The 19,478-nt window shown below is 32.8% G+C and overlaps 1 protein-coding gene and 1 long non-coding RNA gene across 3 annotated transcripts; one reads left to right on the top strand and one right to left on the bottom strand.

Annotated features, from left to right (window-relative positions):
• Window positions 1–722: 722 nt before the first annotated feature.
• LOC110736520 lies at window positions 723–9,024 on the bottom strand. 2 transcript variants are annotated; one of them, XR_002514249.1, is made up of 4 exons: window positions 8,381–9,024; window positions 5,494–7,658; window positions 1,660–1,724; window positions 723–1,542 (listed from the first exon to the last, which is right to left on the bottom strand). It is a non-coding gene; the product is annotated as an uncharacterized LOC110736520 (long non-coding RNA). The 2 variants fall into 2 exon arrangements; XR_002514248.1 differs by having other exon boundaries at window positions 725–1,542; window positions 7,476–7,658; window positions 8,381–8,998.
• A 2,388-nt stretch (window positions 9,025–11,412) lies between these two features.
• Window positions 11,413–19,256, top strand: LOC110736519 (probable glycerol-3-phosphate acyltransferase 2). The gene is made up of 2 exons (XM_021916746.1): window positions 11,413–12,293; window positions 18,346–19,256. Exons 1-2 carry the CDS (start codon window positions 11,613–11,615, stop codon window positions 19,222–19,224), a joined length of 1,560 nt encoding a protein of 519 aa, XP_021772438.1. The 5' UTR covers window positions 11,413–11,612; the 3' UTR covers window positions 19,225–19,256.
• Window positions 19,257–19,478: the final 222 nt, after the last annotated feature.

Here is a 19,478-nt window from a genome sequence, read left to right as displayed (position 1 = left end):
TCCCTTATCAGATTTAAAAACACAATCCAAGTATCAAACACCTCTAATACCAGACTAGCTTTTGAACACCACCACCAATTTAAGTACAAAGGGGCAAGTCAAACCCGATGCAAAACATAACTACTGCCTTTTCATTGCTGCTACAATGCTAGCTACTGGAACTTGCGCCACTTCTAGTACTTTGACGATAAATTTGCTACTCAGCTACTGTCATTGACTTTAGAACCTAAGTACTACATAGTTCTATTTTTTGGTTAGTCAAATTACATTACATGAGAGATTATTTAATAAAAAATGGCTCTTTAGCCTCAAATTAAGTTCAAATCTTCAAACTATGTAGAAACCTATATGTCCTTCAATCAACCGCTACTCGATCTATACATCATCATTATGTCAACGATTACTTACATGTGATATCAATTATCAATACTATAAGAAAATATGAGTAAATTAGAGGCCTTGTTCAGTTGTTTGTGTCGTTAATTGGACCGATTAACATACTACGTACACATTGTATTCATAATATATTGCTTATTTCTTTTTCTCCCAGCCCCTTTTACTAGTATTTTCTTAACCGATTACTTTAATAAAATATTATTTTGTTTCAATTGGCCAGTTTGGCTTATGTCCTTACACCTGTACTAGCCATTAGAAATAGACGATATTGATATTGGAACCTTTATGTTTTTAACTACTAGAAGTATGATGTGGTTAGCGGCTCTTGCCTTTGTCAAAAAGAATGTACGGAGTATGATGAATTGATGATGTAATTTGTACATAGTAGGGTCAAGGGCCGGTGGATGTACATTGTTTATTTATCCATAATCAGGTCATGTTTTTTGCATTCCATGCTCGAGATTCAGAGCCTTTACGGTCCAATTTTGTGTTACAGATTGTACTTTTGATTTTCCAAATATGTACCTTTTTTTTTTTTTTTTTTGGGGGGGTTGGTTTTGTTAAAGCATATTTTCATATTTTGAATATTGACTGTTCAGATATTAGAAGCCCAATATATTGGAGTTAGGCCTGAGCATGGATTGGATATCCATATCCGAAAATTCGGATATTAGATATCCGTATCCGATTCGATAATGTTGGATATCCGTAAATCCGGATATCTGAAATTTTTGGATCGGATAAGTAGGATATCCTATATCCAACTTCTTTAATTGCGGGGTTTTTTTAATGGCAAAATTGATTTTTTCACCCATTTTTTCACACATTATTGTCTTGTGGACCTTTTTTTACTATGTAGACAATTAATTCATAACCTGAACAAAGAGGGATAAAATAGACTTGAAATTATTGTCCAACAACTAATTTTCAGAAATTACATAATAAAATTATACACAACCTTCAAAATGCAAACTAATTAGCTAATTGCAACAAAAGTACCAATTACATAAGAAAATTTGAAGTCCAAAAACATTAATGTCCAAATGTTAACAATGCATAAACATTTTATCTAACACTAAATAAGTCATCAACGCCGGAAACCAATAACGGATCAACAAAGTACGAGTGTACGGCAAGTCAACAACCCTACAAAATATAAAATAACAATATATTAGATAATCATAAGGAAAAAAAAAAAACAAAACAAAAAAATGCAGAAATTAAACTATAGCTTCTAAAATATTCAAACTAAAAAAGTATTACCTTCTAATGCTAAAAATAATCATCAACGACGGAAACCGAAGGCGGATCTACAAGAGACGACAATTCTACAAATAACATGATGAAAATACATTAGTAAAACAAATATCACATGCCAATCTAAGTCATACTACTTAATCACACTTAAGAGCTTAAATTAATTACCACAAAACTAAATTTTGTATGCACTGTCAACCAAGTTATAAAAATACACTAAAGAAGAAATTCATCATACATCAACAGAGCATAGAGTAAACTTAAGAACAGAAAAAGAACCAAATCAATTTAAGCTCGGAATAACAAAAAACCAGCAATTGCAAAAGAAACACTTAGCCAGAACATACATCCCATTAATCAGAACAATCAAACCAACAATATTAGAACAATAATTTAATCCCACAAGATTAGAACAAAACAATAATTCAATCCCACAAGTCATATCTTAGAAAATAATTTCTGAAGTTTATACCAGATAAAAAAAAAAAAAAAAAAGTGCAGATCAACTTAAGAAGAATGTCGATTAAACAACTAAACTGAAGGAATCGGGTTCACACTTAATTAATAAAAGAAAGACATAATCAGCAAAAACATTAAGGGATATTCTATTTGGTGGTCTCATGGTTTCAAAAATTCCACATGGAAGACAAACTTTTTTTTTAGTCTCTGTAGTGACCTCGTGGTTTTGCATATTTGATTATAGTGACCTTTTTTAGGTTTATGACTAACCTTTTTAGTTAAAATGGTTAACCTTTGTAATACCCCGTATTTTTGAAAGGTATTTTAGTCTCGTATTTTGACGTATTAATTATTTTCTAAAGAGTATTTTAGTTTTGGAGCCAAAATGATATTTAAATTTTGGCGCCTAAATCATTATTTTACAAAACTAATTAAATTGGATAATCCAATAAATGAAACTATTTTATACTTATGTTATAAATAGTATTTTTGATTTCTCAAAATTTAAATAGCTAAACCGAAATTATATTAATTCGGTAGATTAATTAAAATGTATTTTCGATTTTCATAGAATAAAAATCTAAATTGTTTTAATATTTTTCTAAATTAATTATTTTCATGAAATATATTAATTTTCGGATTTTATACAATAAAAATCTGATTTAATTAATTATTATATGTCAATATTTTCGGCCACTCATGAATTTTCTAAATGGTTTTAATTTAATTTATTAAAAATAAAAATCCTTTAAAATTCCTTATTTCTATTCTTAAATCTAAAATCTCTTGATCTTATTCTATACTTGCACTCCAAGCTCAAATCCTACTAAATAATATTTCATGACCAAATAAAATCTAATATCCTTCCATACATTTGAAACCCTAATTTCTATTCTTTAAAATTTCCATAAATTATACAACCCTAAATTTCTATAAACTCATCACCTAAACACCTATAAATACCCCCTCATAACTCTCATATTCTTCACACCAAAAACTCAATTCCCTTCTTTTCTTTTACTCTTCTTTTCCCTCAAACTTTTCCTATTTTTCTTTTCCTCTTTTCTAAAAGAAAATCTGCCCGTATATCTTTGGAGCCAATTTTCGGGAACTTCTGGTCATTTTTTGGATTTTTCTATTTCTCAGAAAATTATTTCTCTCAAAAAATCCTTGAGGTTAGGCTCAAGAATCACCCAATTCGGAGTTATATCAAAGGAGTTATGATCTCTGCAAGTTCTGCCTATTCTTTTCAACGCAAATTCAATTTCCTTTAATCCTATTCCTTTATTTTCTTCATGGTTAGTTTTCTAAAATATAATTACCTATTTAACAGTTATAATTTAATATTAAAGTATTATTTTTAAAAGAGTTTTATAATCCATGTACATTAGATTTGGGTTTATGTCTAAAGATGTTGTGATAACCGTATGGTTATGTTGATTGCAAGGTGTATTCGTGATTGAACTTTGAAAGTGCGAAGTGTTGATTGATATTCGGAATTAAGGTACGTTATGTGGTTTGATACCTTCGAAAGTTGACTATGAAATTATGTTTTAATATAGTTCTTATGAAATTATGTGCCGTATGAAATTATGTTTTACTATATGAAATTGTGTTTTATGATAGCTTGAAATTAATGATTTTGGTTAATCAAAGAGGCTTTGAATTGTGATTAAAATTATTAAAAGGATTGGATTAAAAATGATTTACAAGTTTATTGATGTCCAAGTATAACGGATTTTTTTTTAAAAGGTGCTTTTAAGCAATCAATCGATATGGTTATGAATCCCTCTTAGGGAATGGATTAGAGAAGGCTATGGACTTTGCATGACCTAGCCTTTCCTCAAGATTGGCCTTTGTTCATAAAGTAAACCACTTGGGGGGTGTGCACACTAAGTGAGGAATTGGTTTTGGAACGTAATCGATTGAGTTTTTAAATTTTGTCTTGAAAGAATTGAATTGGAAAAACTCTTACTTGAGTACGGCATTGGAATTCTTATGAATTAAATCTAAATGATTTAAATTATGTTTTACTTATCTTACACATAATCTACTTAGCATAATTTGCTAATACGTGCTTTTGTTTTGGCATTGCCCTGTTTACCATTTATGGTAAGCAGGTGAATGTTTCAGGTGGAAGTTGATTGATGCATACGGGAGTCCATGGGAATTTCACCTAGCCTAGGAAAAGTTGGAGTCGTTTTTGTGTCACAAATTATGAACAAGTTTTATTTAAAGTTTTATTAATAAGAATAAAGGTTTTCCGCTGCAAAAGTATTTTTTTGTATAAGCCTTGCGTCATACGCGGCGGTAATACGCCCCAGTCTATCTCTACGGTATTTATACGTATTTTCTACATATTCCGTAGAGGGAGATTTGGGGGTGTTACAACCTTTGATTTTTTTTATTAAAAAATTATTTAAATTATATTTTAAAATAATAAAATTAAAAAAAAAAAATACCCCTAATCCCTAACCCAGCCACCAGCCCCACCACCGGCGGCTGTCACTCCATCGCCGGAGACCCCCACTGCCGCCGGAATCCCTTCCTTCACCGGCGAAATCAACGGCCGTCACCCCCACCGACATCAGCCCCCTGCAAATCCCCATCCCCTTCAATCTCCCCAAAAAATCACCCCAACCAATAGTCATCGCCGCCCCATCAGTTCAGCCTCACCATTCGAAAATCAAAAATGATTTTTCTGGGGGTAGGCCGAAAATCGAACAAGTTTTTAGGTGAGTTGGTTGGAAATTGAAAAAGGACTGGAGGGGCGGCGTGACGGGAAGAGGTTGGCTAGAAACGAAAATGGATCGGAAAGTTGGTGGGGGTTTCCTGAGTTTCCTGGTTGCGCGAGTTTGTTGTTGGTGGTGGTGTGGTTGGAGGGGAGGTGGAGGCGGCCGAAAAAGGAAGTGGGGACAGGAGGGAAGGTGGCAAGAATAGTGATTTTTCATGGAGAGGGAAGGGGATTTGCCGGGGGGTGATGTCGGTGAGGGTGACGACCGGTGATTTCGCCGGTGAAGGAAGGGGTTTCGGCGGCAGTGGCGGTCTCCGGCGGTGGAGTGATGGCCGCCGATGGTTGGGCTGGTGGCTAGGTTAGGGATTAGGGGTTTTTTTTTTTTTTTTTTAATTTTATTATTTTAAAATATAATTTAAATAATTTTTTAATAAAAAAAATCAAAGGTTAACCATTTTAACTAAAAAGGTTAGCCATAAACCTAAAAAAGGTCACTATAATCAAATATGCAAAACCACGAGGTCACTACAGAGACTAAAAAAAAAGTTTGTCTTCCATGTGGAATTTTTGAAACCACGAGACCACCAAATAGAATATCCCAAACATTAAAAATATTCATAAAAAAAAAAAAACAGAAAAAGTACTACCCTTTTCAATTTGTTGAATGTCATCGATACTTTCTTCAATCACAAGTGGACCACGTGTAGTGCGCATCCAATCTTGTGCACATATCAAAGCTTCAACCATATGTGAAGAAAGTGAACTACGAAATGGATTAAGTACTCTCCCACCGGTGCTAAATGCAGATTCGGATGCAACCGTGGAGACCGGAATGGCTAATACATCCCTAGCCATAAGACCAACTATAGGATATCTCTTCACCGCTTTTTTCCACCATCCCAAAGCATCAAAACTCTTACCGATAATATTAGGCTCTCTATCATCCATCAAATACTTGTCCAAATCACTTTTTTTGTCAAAAACTATTTGTCCACCAATATTCCTCTCAAACTCATAATCAGCAACATCATTCCAATCATTATAGTTTTCAAAGTCTTTTGAAGTCAAATCAATATTTTCAGAAACACTTGACACATTTTGAGATTGTAAAGCAGCATAATGTTCATGCAAAGAAGTCAAAGTTCCCATCATTATATCATACAACTGTGTGGCCTTGTCAGAATCATTATTGATCATTAATAGCCCACTTAACATAATGCATTTTACGTCTAGGGTCAAGCACAACAGCAACATACAACATCAAGTTAATGTTATCCACATTTTCCCAATACTTGTCATGCTTTTTCTTCATTCCATTGGTCATTGACCTTTCCCTAATATCAACACTATCACACTTTTTTTTTAATCATCTTGCCAATTGTCACAAGTTCTAACAAATACACATTAGTAGTAGCATACAAAGATCCTGAGAGTCTCAAAGTAACATCATAAAAAATCTTAAGAATAGGGAATAAAAGAAGCAACACGATCCTAATCCAAATCAGTAAGAACACCCGACATCTTTGTTAACTCAGAAAAAAAATTACCACCATCAGAATTTTCAAGCAAATCAAAAGCCTTACGAAAAATCAAAGCATACTCCAACATCAAATAAGTGGAGTTCCACCTAGTTTCAACATCCAAGCAAAGCTGACGTTTAGATTCAATTTGTTCTTGATTTATATAATTTCTGAATTTTTGTAATCTGGTAGGGGAAGATCTAACAAATCGAACAACATTACGAATTCTTTTTATTGATTCATCACATTATTTCAAACCTTCTCTTACTGTCAAATTAAGAATGTGAGTTGCACACCGCATATACACAAATTTACCCTCTGAAACAGTCCCATCTTTCCATCTTAGTAACCTTTTCCTCAAATATTGGACCCCTACATCATTTGAGCTTGCATTGTCCACGGTAATGGTCATTACCTTAGTGATACCCCACTCAAGCAAACATTTTTCTACCGCTTTACCAATAGCCTCACCTGAATGGCCACTAATTGGACAAAAATTTAAATTTTTTTGTGTAAGTTCCAATTGTGATAATAAAATGGGCTGTTAAACACATGTATGGCAGATTTTGGCAAGAGGTCCATGTGTCAGTAGTGAGAGAAATATGAGAAGATCACTTGCTAAAATAACTTTTCAGATTTGTTTTTTCATCTAAAAACACACGATAGCAATCTCTAGCTACTGTAAAACGAGAGGGGATAATGAAATTAGGCTGAATAACAGACATAAAGTAGCGAAAACCCTCACGATCAGCAAACCTAAAGGGCAATTCATCCATGATTATCATTTTAGCAAAAGCTTTCCGACCCTCCTCCTGCCTAAACTTCCAAAATTCTAATTTACCCTTTTTTTTCCCCACTTGCATTATCACCTACACTAGCATCTCCTAATGTTTGCTGGCTTTGCTCAATTTGAAATGCAAGAAGCCTTTGGGATTTGTCAACATTAGGGAGGTATTCCTTACACCTTTCTATATGATTTTTCATAGCACTTGTACCCCTTTTAGAGATACCACAAACATCAACTTCACAATACACACATTTTGACCTTTTATCCCCATCTTTTACTATTAACTCAAAATGATCCCAAAGTCAAGATCTTTTTTTCTTACTTTTTATTTCAGCTCCATCACTAGTCGCGGTTGAAGGCCTTTTTTTGTAACAGGTGGTTGTGGTGGTTTTTCAATTCCAGCATGCTCCTCAGCAGCAGCAGCAGCAACAGCTATTGATGCCAAGGGCTCCTCCTCACTTGATGGATTTGCTAAGTTAGCAGATTCTACAATAGCATCATCCATCTAAAACACATATTTCAGAATGTAAATTTGTTGACAAAATAAACTGATTGTATATTTCTCCCAACATAACAGACTAAATCAACATAAGTAGGAGGACAGGAGCAGAAACATAACAGAAATTTCTCCCAACATGGAGCACAAGCAGAACAACAAAAATTTCATAATTTAAAATTCCTCCAAATTTTAATCAACAACAACAGAATTTTCAAATGAAGCAGAATCATAACGGTTAGAACCAGAACAATCGAAATTTAAAATGGAGCACAAGCAGAACATAAATTTCTCCCAACATAGCAAAAGTAGAACAACACTTAATTAAATTAACAGTTCAAAAAGCATAACTTATTAACCTAAACCCATTATTTGTAAGAAAAATTAAAACAAGAACAACTATAAGAACCCAGAAATTGGTTTCCAAAATCAAACCTAAAAACCCAATTAACTAATTCAAATTAGAGGTAATAACAAAGAGGAAAGCACAGCAGCGTAACGGATTATTAAATTACTAGCTTTTTGTTAATTAAATTACTATAATGGATTAATGGGGGCATAAATATTATAACAATAATTTTTGTGAAATTATATAATATCAAAAATTAGTCTCCCAAATTACAATTCATGGCTCTCAATTTATTGTCTCCTAAATTTATATGAACGATCAATTGAAAAGAAATCAAGTACACAAAACAAATTGAAGATAAGTAAAAATGTAAAGGATATACCAATCAATTCAATTAGCTTGTGAAGCAGAGCAAGGGAAGCAGCGCAAGCCGTCACTGGTGGAGGAGCGAGGGAAATCAGGTCGTTGCTGCCGCAGCCCGCAGGTAGAGGAGTGAGGGAAGTCGCGGCTGGTGGAGGAGTGAGGCTGTGAGTTTCAACGACGGACAACGGTGGAACGATCTAAGAGATTTACGGGGAGATCTGAGAAGCGAGAAGAGGGTAGATTTGAGATGAGAGAGGAGGGAGAAAATAGAGGAGAAAGAGGCGGATATGAGATTATGAGGGAAAATTAGGGTTATCCGAGTTTTTGTCTTTAGGGCATCTAATAATATGAAAATATTTAAAAATGGTAAAAAAAGTGTTTTTTTTTCGGATTTCGGATCGGATACCTGATCCGATATCCGATATCCGACTTTTTTTCAGATATTCGGATATTCAAAATCGAAATTTTCGGATCGATTATCTTAAATTTTCGAATCGAATGCGGATCGGAATTTTGGATTTTCGGATTATCAGATAGCTTTGCTCAACCCTAATTGGAGTACGGAGTAACTAGCTCACAACTCACATTGTATTTAAGACAACAGTACATAACATCGACTTATCAACAGTAACATCTACTTCATACGTAACTAGTTAACTACCAACCATAACAATACAACATTTTATTCTCATCTTAACATCTTACATATCGATCAGCATCATATTTATATCAACCGTAACAGAAAGCAACTGCCAACGCAAATCAAACCAGCAGTATCGATCACACTCATAATATCGAAGTATAACATTATGATACGTTAAAAATGAATTGAAGTTACAACTCTTAGAAGATTATATGGATTCCATCAAAATTATACATTAAAATCGATTTAAATCCTACCTTTTTGCTTTGATTGGTTTGTTTGATTTAATTGCATGTATGATTATCGATCACTACCTAAGGATGAGGTATGTGACGAAAGAATCCTTAACTATATCAATGAGCTCAAAGACATTATATATTGGTTGTTTGGTTATACAGGAGATGTTCATGATAGAGTATTAAACTGATCCTGAATTTCAACCATAAATTTAAGCTTTTGGCCTAGTTGAGTTGATGCATTAACAATTCATATTTCAAGTATGTATGTACAAGTACAAGTATAATTTTAAAATGTTTAACACTCACAATAATCACAAGTATTTTTTTTTTTTTCGATAAATTTGCACTTTCTCAACTAGTATTTCGAAATCTCAAGCCATTCGAGGTCTCGAGTTTATATGTAGGAACCCAAGAGATGGAAGGCTAGGCCAAGGGGGTGAGTTTTGGCTCATTCCAACGTAACCGGGCCGGTATATATGGGTTCGTTTACTGAATCGATTTCAATTATTTAATCTGGCCAAATCAAACATATCCCATGCATGATCACGTTGCTTAATTAATTAGTTGAAACTGTTAACTCGATCATTTCGTTTTCTGATAATTAAGTCATAAAAATGGACCGTTGCACTAATATTTCACACACTACCCCAACTTCACGATTTCTTTTTACGAGCTAAGAGATAAGCATCCACGTACTACTATTAGTAAGCAGTCTCACAATTTATTACGGAGTATGCTACTACGTTACATTCATTGACAAGGATGGTTCTAGGGGCTTACCAATAAGTAATAGTGACTGTTGAACTGTACAATTGAAGGCCAATGAATCCATTGGCGACCTGTTTGATAGCCGGTTATAGTTAATTAGCGGTAACGGTAATGATTTTAAGAGCATGTTTGGTTGAAGTATTTTTTGATTGGAAACGGATTCAAATAAACCATTACCGTTACCAAGTGTTTGGTTGGAAGGTTTGGGTAACAATTACCATTAGTTAAAGGAAATGGTTTCCACCCATTTGTTACCTCTTTAAAACCTAAGGTAACAATTATCCTTACTCTCCTCAAAAAAAAATAAAAAAAAGATAGGTTTAAGTGATTCCTTTCCATAATTAAACCAAACAAATGAAAAGGTAAGAGTTAAATGATTCATTTCCTCCCACTTATTTGTTTCTTTTCCGCTCTATTTCCATTAGTCATACCAAACGCCCCTTAAATGTGATTAATTAAATTATTAATGGTAAGAAAATTTGAAGAACTGTAGAGTAAAAGAGCTAAACCGGTAACATTACTATGAGAATAGACCTTGACTATTCTTACAAATTTATAATTTTTTTTCCTATTAATTTCAACATTTTCTTTTAATTTTTTGTAATAGTTCACTGCTTTTTTTATTAAATCTCTCTCCCATACCAACACTACATTCGCTACTCATTTTAAAATTATTTTCCTCACCCGCTAACAATTTATGTACGTAACCTACTAGCTATACTTTATATATCGATCATAAAATTTTCACTTTAGCCTGGTCTTTAATTTATACGAGTACATAGTAATTTTTCTTAAACTTTTGTGCAACCCTATTACGAGTATTGCAATATATAGTTAATCAGAAATATATAGTTAATCAGAAACGAAGGAGTACACAAATTTATTCTTATTACAACCATTTATTATCGCTCATCTAACGGAATGTCAGAGATATGTTATACTTTATATCAACAGATACGAAGTACTCGTATTAATTAGAGCTAGCAAGGGTAGGAAACCAAGAGTAACCGTCTTTGGCCCCAATAAAGGTCCCCCAAATGTCCCACAATTAGTTAGCTTAATTTTTAATTGATTTGGTTAGAACTAGTTAGATCCTTAAATAAGCGCATTTGGTTTTCTTATATTATTGTCACATTTAAGACTTAAGAGTATAAGTATCATGCAAGAAGAACCCTTTGTGCATAACCAAGAATTCATTGTGAGTTTATTAACTTTATTTTATTTGTGTAACTTGTAGTTTATAATAATTCAACAATAATAATTGAGGACAAAGACCTTAATAAATGCAATCTCAGGTGGCCTAAATCAACGAGCTGAGCTTTGCCTACACGGTACAAATTCGCTAGCTAAAGACCTTAATCACTGTCTTAATCACAAGTTAAGACAGATCAAGAGTCCATTTGTCTATACTTGGAGACACTAGCTAGGTATTTTCACTTTTCAAGTTTAATTTGATATAGATTTGAGGTTTGAAAACGGCCGTATGCTATCTCTTCATAGTCCTTATATATGAGTATAATCTAAGCCTAAACTACGTGTTATGTAACTTATGTTGCCAAAAAAATTTGTTAGATTTGATTCTAATAAGGTACCACAACAAAATGGGAACTTGTCTTGGATCCAAGTCATGTTTCTTGGATATATGTAAGAAGCTTAGGAATACTATTGATTTTTCTCAGAAGATAGAGTCACCAAAAGTTCATGTGTACACTTGTCTATCCTCGCGGTTAGAGGAGCTACTAAACCATACTTTGGTCTTTAATATGGAGGAAACTTTGCTAAAATCTTCCTCATGGTTCCCTTTCTTCATGTTGGTGGCATTTGAAGGCGGAGGTCTTTTACGTGCTTTTTTATTGCTCGTTTTGTACCCTTTAATTTGCGTGGTAGGCGAAGAATGGAAGCTAAACATAATGGTTTTCGTGTGTTTTGTTGGGGTTAAAAGGAGTGCCTTAAAAACAATAGGAAGAACTGTCTTGCCGAAATTCTTCTTGGAAGATGTGGGATATCAAGGGTTTGAGGTGCTCACGAGGTTTCGAATAAGGGTGGGAGTAAGTAATTTTCCTAGGGTTATGGTCGAGGCGTTCTTGCAAGAATATTTGGGAATTGGCACAATTGTTGGAAGGGAGATTAAGGTATATAGAGGGTACTATTTAGGTTTGATGGAAAGAAAAAAGGATGTAACTAAGGAAATTACAAGTCTAGTTTGCAAGGAGGAAAACGTTATTGTAATATCTGGGTGTGAGAAAACATTTAAAGATCAACAACTCATTACAAATTGCAAGGTATGCTACGCATATATGCTTAACATTTTGCCCCACCATCAGTACTTATTGATCTTTACTCATTTAAAGCTAGGTTCATAAGTTCAATATTTAAGTTGTTTAAATAAAATATATGTAAAAGGATGCCATATGAGAAGCAATGAATGTGAGATTACGCCATGTTCAGTTTAGCTTAATTAAGCAAATGTTTCTTATCTTAGAAATGATCAAATAAATACATGCATGCCAGGTCAATAGACTAGACCTAGTTTACCCGCTTTTGTTTGTTGCTAAATTACATAAATACAAATGTTTGGAAACAAAAATCAAATTCGGAAAGTACACAAAATACGAATCTAATGATATTCATAAAATAGTGTACAAATATGATCAAATTTTGATCAAATCAAAAATCATATCAGAGGTGGATCGTACGATATTTTGCCTAGCTAGACTAGTATTAAAAGCCTTCAAGGTATCATAAATCTTTATGCATACGTAGAAGAGTTATCCTCTTTATTATTAAAAAGTAGTGTGTGGCTCGGGCGATGTTCCAGCTAGTTTGTTTTTTTTTTTTTTTTTTTTTAATTTGATAATTATGTTCTACTGTTTGTATAGTTATTGTGTGGTTCGGGCGTTGTCTCGGGTGTTATTTTTTTATTTTTATTTTTTTTTACCTCATATGTATTTGTTTTCTAATCTTGTGAAATATAAATAAAAAAATATAACCTCTAATTTACTTAATATATTAAAGGAATATATAATATTAATTATGTGAAATTTAAGACGTTAATCAAAGTTGGTTGAGATGGAAAATGTATGACCTTTGTATTTTGGAGGTTAAGGGTTTGATTCTTGCTCAAAGCACAATTTATTTTGTTAAATGAAGTGGCAAACTTATGTGGCGCATAAACCTTAAGGTATTGACATGCCATTGTCCAAATACTTTGAAGAGTGCCACGTGGCACAGTTCCTTTGAAATGAACGCCTTTTAATATATAGTATAGACTAGATGGAAGCCCGTGCGATGCACGGTTTTTTCATCTAAGATTTTTAATTATTTGATTTATTGTATTTAATAATTTCAGACAAAATTATAAAAGTTTAATATTTTTTTATTTTTTACTATAATTTATAATGAATTTATTAAATTTAAATAAATTGTAAATATATATGAAATTTTTGCTGTTATACAAAATCTTTAATGTGAAATGATAAATTTTTAATAATTTAAATCCTAAATCATTATTCATTGTTTTACCATATCTTTTATTTCGATAGAATCACCAACCTCGTCTGCAACCAACCTACTACATTAATGGATAAATTGAACCGTGAAATGTTAGCCAAATTGAAATGATATAAATTAAATCCTTACATTTATATAAAATAAATCAATATATTTACCAATAAATGAAAAATTGTTGCGATATAAAATCAAAACTATGCATTGGAATTTTTTCATCATATCCAAAATTAACCAAAGCCATCCATATATTAAGTATACAACATCTAATCGTATGCCATTACATGAACAAATTATTGTTAAATATCCTAAATAAATACATGTAACTAATAATTACAAATATAAATCTAAACATAAGATTTTAAAAATTACCCGGACATTGATGACCTAAAACTAACACAAAATTACTAACACAAAATTCGCTTGATGGGATTTTGTATTAATAAGAAATTTTATTTGTGTCGTATGATGTGTTACATCTCCATGTAAAAAAAATTTAGTAAATAAAACATAAACATATAATCGTTGAGTATCCCAAATTAATTCAATGTAAGTAATAATTAGAAATACTAATTTAAACATAGGATTTTAAAAATTAAGCTAAAATATTCCCGGCCATTGATGACCAAAAATTAACACAAAATTACTAACACAAAATTTGCTTGATGGGGTTTTTTATTGATACGAAATTTTGTTTGTGTCGTATGATATGTCAATTTATAATGGTAGATATCACAAATTTTAATTTAATTATAATTAACGAACAATTTGTATATCTTATTATAAATACTATCAAAATTTATCTTATAATGATAGGTATCAAACTTTATTATAAGCATTTATCATTTAAATATTTTTTAAATATATTTTTTTTGGATTTCTTATACTTGTAGTATTGAATTAATAAATTATCTTTTCCTATTTTTTTACTCTATTTTTTTCATTAAAATAATTTAATTCGTGGATTATAATCTACGTGGCATTAAAATTTTAGATATATCAAATCAAATTCGTTACTTTTATCTAGGTGGCGATGCACGGTTTTTTTTTCATACATAAATCTCAAGAAAAGATATTTTCCTATAGACTCTAAGTTTATATATATATAATTATTTGATTTATTTAACTATTTAATAATTTTAGACGAAAAAAACACATAATAATTTAATTAAAGTGTTATTGCCTATTACAAAAGTGTATATATATTTTTTAATGTAATTTATTATGCGACTTTATTTATTGTTCCTTTGTATTTTATTCGTTGTTGTTAGTTATATGACAACTGCATTTATTAATATGAATAAATTGTAATATATGATATCTTTCAAAAAAAATTGTAAATATGATATTTTATCGATTACATATTAGGTTAAAATCTTTAATGTAAAAAGATATATTTTTTTTTATTTTTTGAATAATTTAAATCCTAAATAATTATTAGTTATTTTAAAAAAAAAAGAAATAATAAAAAATAATAAAAATATTTAACTATTTATCTTCTATTTCAATAGAATCACCTACTTCGTTCACACCCATATCTCTTCCATCTAATTAAAGTGGATAAATAAAACATGTTAACAAAAATAAAATTATATAAAATTAACCATTATAGTCTTTTAAAATAAATCAATATATTTATCAAGAAGTGAAAATTGTTGTGAAATTGATCTAAAAATTGTAATTGTACAAAATCAAATCTATGCATTGGAATTTTTTCATCGTCCCTAATCGCCCGAATAATAGTATTTTGGAAAATTGAATCATTATTTTGTTGTCACTGGCAATGCGTGCAATATTGCTTCTTATTTGTAACAAATGAAAAGTATTTAATTGAGTAAAGTTTCTTTAAATTAATTATGGTCGAATTGTACAAAGTTGGGTTTAATTGAGGTATGAACGTAATCAAAATTAAGTTAATTTGATGACTTGATTAAGCTACCTAAATCACAAAAAATTTGTTCTAATCATAAAATTAATTAATATAAACTACAAAGGTTTATAAAAAAATTTAATAAATGTAAAAAATTTATAAAGATATAATACCTTCTCATCTAATACACTACTAGAAATAGGCTGAATTCCGACGGACATAATTTTCGTCGGAAATGTCGAATTTTCCGACGGAATTTTGGTTTGTCGGAAAATTCCGCCGGAAAAAGGAATATTCCGACGGAAAACAATTCCGTCGGAAATTGTCCCTTCCAACGGAATATTCCGCCGGAAAATTTATTCCGACGGAAATTTCTGTCGGAAGATATAATTACCGAGGAACTAAATTCCGTCGGAAAAGTTTTAAAAAAGTCAAATAATTTGCCAAGGCATTCCGACGGAATGTTCCGTCGAAAATACGTTTCCGGCGGAAAATTCCGTCGGAGAAATCATCCGTCGGAAGATATAATTTCCGAGGGAAAAATTCCGTCGAAAGAAATAAAAGAAAAAAAATAAAAAAAAGGAACATTAGAGGTCTCCGACGAAATATTCCGTCGGAATGTATGATTATATAAAAACAAAAACCCTAACTTCCTCTCTCTCCTCTCGTCGCCTCTCTTCTCTTTCTCTCTCCTCCCCTCCCTTCTTTCCTTTTCTCTGCTCTTCCTCTCCTCCTTCGTCCCTTCCTCCTCTTCTCCTTTCTTTCTCCTTCTGCTTCCTTCTCCTTCTTCCATCGTCCCTTCCTCCTCTTCTCCTTCGTCCCTTCCTCCCTTCCTCCTTTCTTTCTCCTTCGTCCCTTCCTCCTCTCTCCCCACCCTCAACATCATCAACAACGGTGGCAACAACCTCAACAATAGCGCAACAACCTCAACAATAGCGCAACAACCTCAACAACATCAACAACAACGCCCTCGATTTGAAGAACAAATTGATTATAGATTTAGTAAATTCGTTTTTTTTTTCAATTTTTATTTGTATATTTGATTGTTTGTATATTCAATTTATTTGTATATTATAGATCTGTTTTTTTTTTACATTCAATTTTTATTTAATTTGGTTTTTGTTTTTTCGGATTTTTTTGGTATTCGATCTGTTTTTTTTTTTTTTTCGGACCTTTTTTTGTTTTTTAGGTGGCTGGGTGGGATCTGGGTGGGGGCTGGGTGGGTGTTTGGTGGGTGGGTCTGGGTGGGGGCTGGATGGGTGGTTGGGTGGGTTTGGTGGGGCTGGTGGGTGGTTGGGTAGGTTTGGTGGGGCTGGTGGGTGGCTGGGTGGGTTCTAGTGGGTGGGTCTGGTGGGTGGCTGGGTGGGTCTGGTGGGGCTGGTGGGTGGCTGGGTGGGTCTGGGGTGGGTGGCTGGGTGGGTCTGGTGGGGGCTGGTGGGTGGGGTCTGGCTTGGATTAGGTAGGTTAGGGGTCTGGACAGGGTGGTGGTGGGTGGGGTCTGGCTTGGGTTAGGTGGGTTAGGGGTCTGGACAGGGTGGTGGTGGGTGGGGTCTGGCTTGGGTTAGGTGGGTTAGGGGTCTGGACAGGGTAGTGGTGGGTGGTGGGCGTTTTTTTTTTTTAATTTTTTTTAATAAATTTTCCGACGGAATATTCCGTCGGAAGATGAATATTCCGACGGAAAATCCCGTCGGAAGTTAACTGTTCCGACAAATTATTCCGAGGAAAAATTCATCGGAAATTTGCGACGGATTGACGTTGAAAGTCAAATCCTTCTACGATGGAAATAATTCCGTCGGAAAAGTTCTTTCCGACGGAATTTCCCTCGGAAAACCCCAATTTTCCGACGAAGGGTTTTTCGGCGGACCCTTTCCGACGGAAAAAGTCCGTCGGAAATCGGCTGTTTTCTTGTAATGATAGGACCATCAGGCGATTTTTGCTCGAATCTAATTCTCTGATTAAATCAGATCTACGTGTAAAAAAAAAGTTCAGTAAACAAAACATAAACATATAATCGTGAAGTATTCCAATTAAACACAATGTAAGCAATAATCACAAATATACATTTAAACATGGATTTTAAAAATTAAGCTAAGAATTACTCAGCCATTGATGACTAAAACTGACACAAAATTCGCTTGATTTGGTTTTGTATTGATACGAAATTTTGTTGGTGCTGTAGGATGCGTCAATTTATAATGGTATGCATCACAAATTTTAATTTATTTATTATTAAGGAATAATTTTTATTTCTTATCATAAACACTATCAAGATTTATCTTAGATATATAAATCCTATATCTAAAGATGATTTTTTATAAAAATAATTTTTAGTTTTTTGAATAAATTAAATCCTAATAAATCACTATTCGTTGTTTTAACTACGTGGCAAAATTCTTAAATCTCATTGTCACTTTTTCTTAGGTGGCGAGTAAATTTATTAATTCTAAAATAAAATACAAATCTAATTTTTAATTGGTCAAAATAATACCTTTACTTATGTGGCGCGCCGAATGCTCTCGAAAATACCTACTTTATTTATATATATTAGATTAGAAATTCCAATTCATGGCAATAATGTTTAGTTCCACAGTTATACTTTCAATTAATTGATATGTCGAAGGTACAAAAGACTTCTACTCGGCTACTCGCTCGTGTTAATTAGAATTATAATTGGATGATGATCTAACTTAAAGTTCTATTTTGTTCACCTGATTATTACTTGAATGAAATTATACTTACTAGTTATACTATTTTATTACTCATGAAACATGAAATTTATAAGAACCTAAAGAAATTTACGAATTACACTGTATGACGTAGTTTAATTTGATGAAATATGTAGGAGTATTGGTACACCTAATTGAGATATTGACAAATGATATGACTATATATTTTTCTCCTCTTAAATGTTTGATTAGCTACTCAAACTCTCTTTCTAATGTTACGTTTTATGCTAGGGCTTCTACTTGGTGAGAAAAGTTGAGAAGGAAAAATGGAATTATCTTCCAAGGGACAAATACCCTAAACCCTTGATATTCCACGATGGAAGGTTAGCATTTTTTCCAACTCCTATGGCTTCATTGGCCATGCTCATATGGCTACCCTTCGGCGCGATCCTATGCATCACAAGAATCATAATCCCAATTTTCTTACCTTTCAAAATCTCCCTCCCAATACTAGCCTTCCTTGGAACAAGTGGTTTGACGTCAAAAAATTGTTCACAAACAATATTAAATAGCTCAACCAACCAAAATAGAAATTCCAAGGGCAAAATTTACGTGTGTAACCACAAAACGTTGCTTGATCCTATCTACATATCATACGCTTGTGAAGTTCCTCTAACCGCGCTTGCCTATAGCATTAGCAGATTCAGCCAAGTTCTCGCCCCAATAAAGACCGTTATCCTTACAAGGGACAAGGAGAAAGACGCGAAAGTCATGCAAAAAATGTTAAGCAAAGGCAGTGTTGTGGTTTGCCCTGAAGGGACTACGTGTAGAGAGCGTTACTTGCTAAGGTTTAGCCCCTTATTCGCGGAGATGACTGATGACATTGTTCCGGTGGCTTTAGAGGTTAAAGTTAGCATGTTTTATGGTACAACGGCGAGTGGAATCAAAGCGTTGGATCCAATATTTTTCCTCTTGAATCCATATCCTTATTACTATGTTGCCATACTTGAAAATTTACCTAAATCTCATACTTGTGGAAGTGGTGGTATGTCCAATATTGATGTTGCTAATTATGTGCAAGCTGAAATTGCAAAGTCATTAGGATACACATGTACTGTATTAACTAGGAAAGACAAGTATATGATGTTAGCTGGTAACACTGGTGATTGAAGATATATATTAATTTGAATGTTGCAGTATAATGAATAAATACGTACTGATTAATTGTAATTAGATTCGAGTATGAATGTTGCAATGTATTGGAATACGGATGAATTGTAATTAAATTCGATGTAATTAAATTTTCTTGCTTGTGAACAAATTATGTACTCCCTCTGTTAATTTACATTATTCGATCACTATTACTTGCTCAATTATTAAGGAAAGAGACATGAAGTCTATTTTTTTAGACGTAGAGAGAAAAA

The sequence above is a fragment of the Chenopodium quinoa genome, unplaced genomic scaffold (genome assembly GCF_001683475.1).
Source record: "Chenopodium quinoa cultivar QQ74 unplaced genomic scaffold, ASM168347v1, whole genome shotgun sequence".
NCBI classification, from domain to species: domain Eukaryota; kingdom Viridiplantae; phylum Streptophyta; class Magnoliopsida; order Caryophyllales; family Amaranthaceae; genus Chenopodium; species Chenopodium quinoa.
The sequence above is the reverse complement of the archived record's forward strand: the minus strand, read 5'-3'. Positions and strand labels throughout refer to the sequence as shown.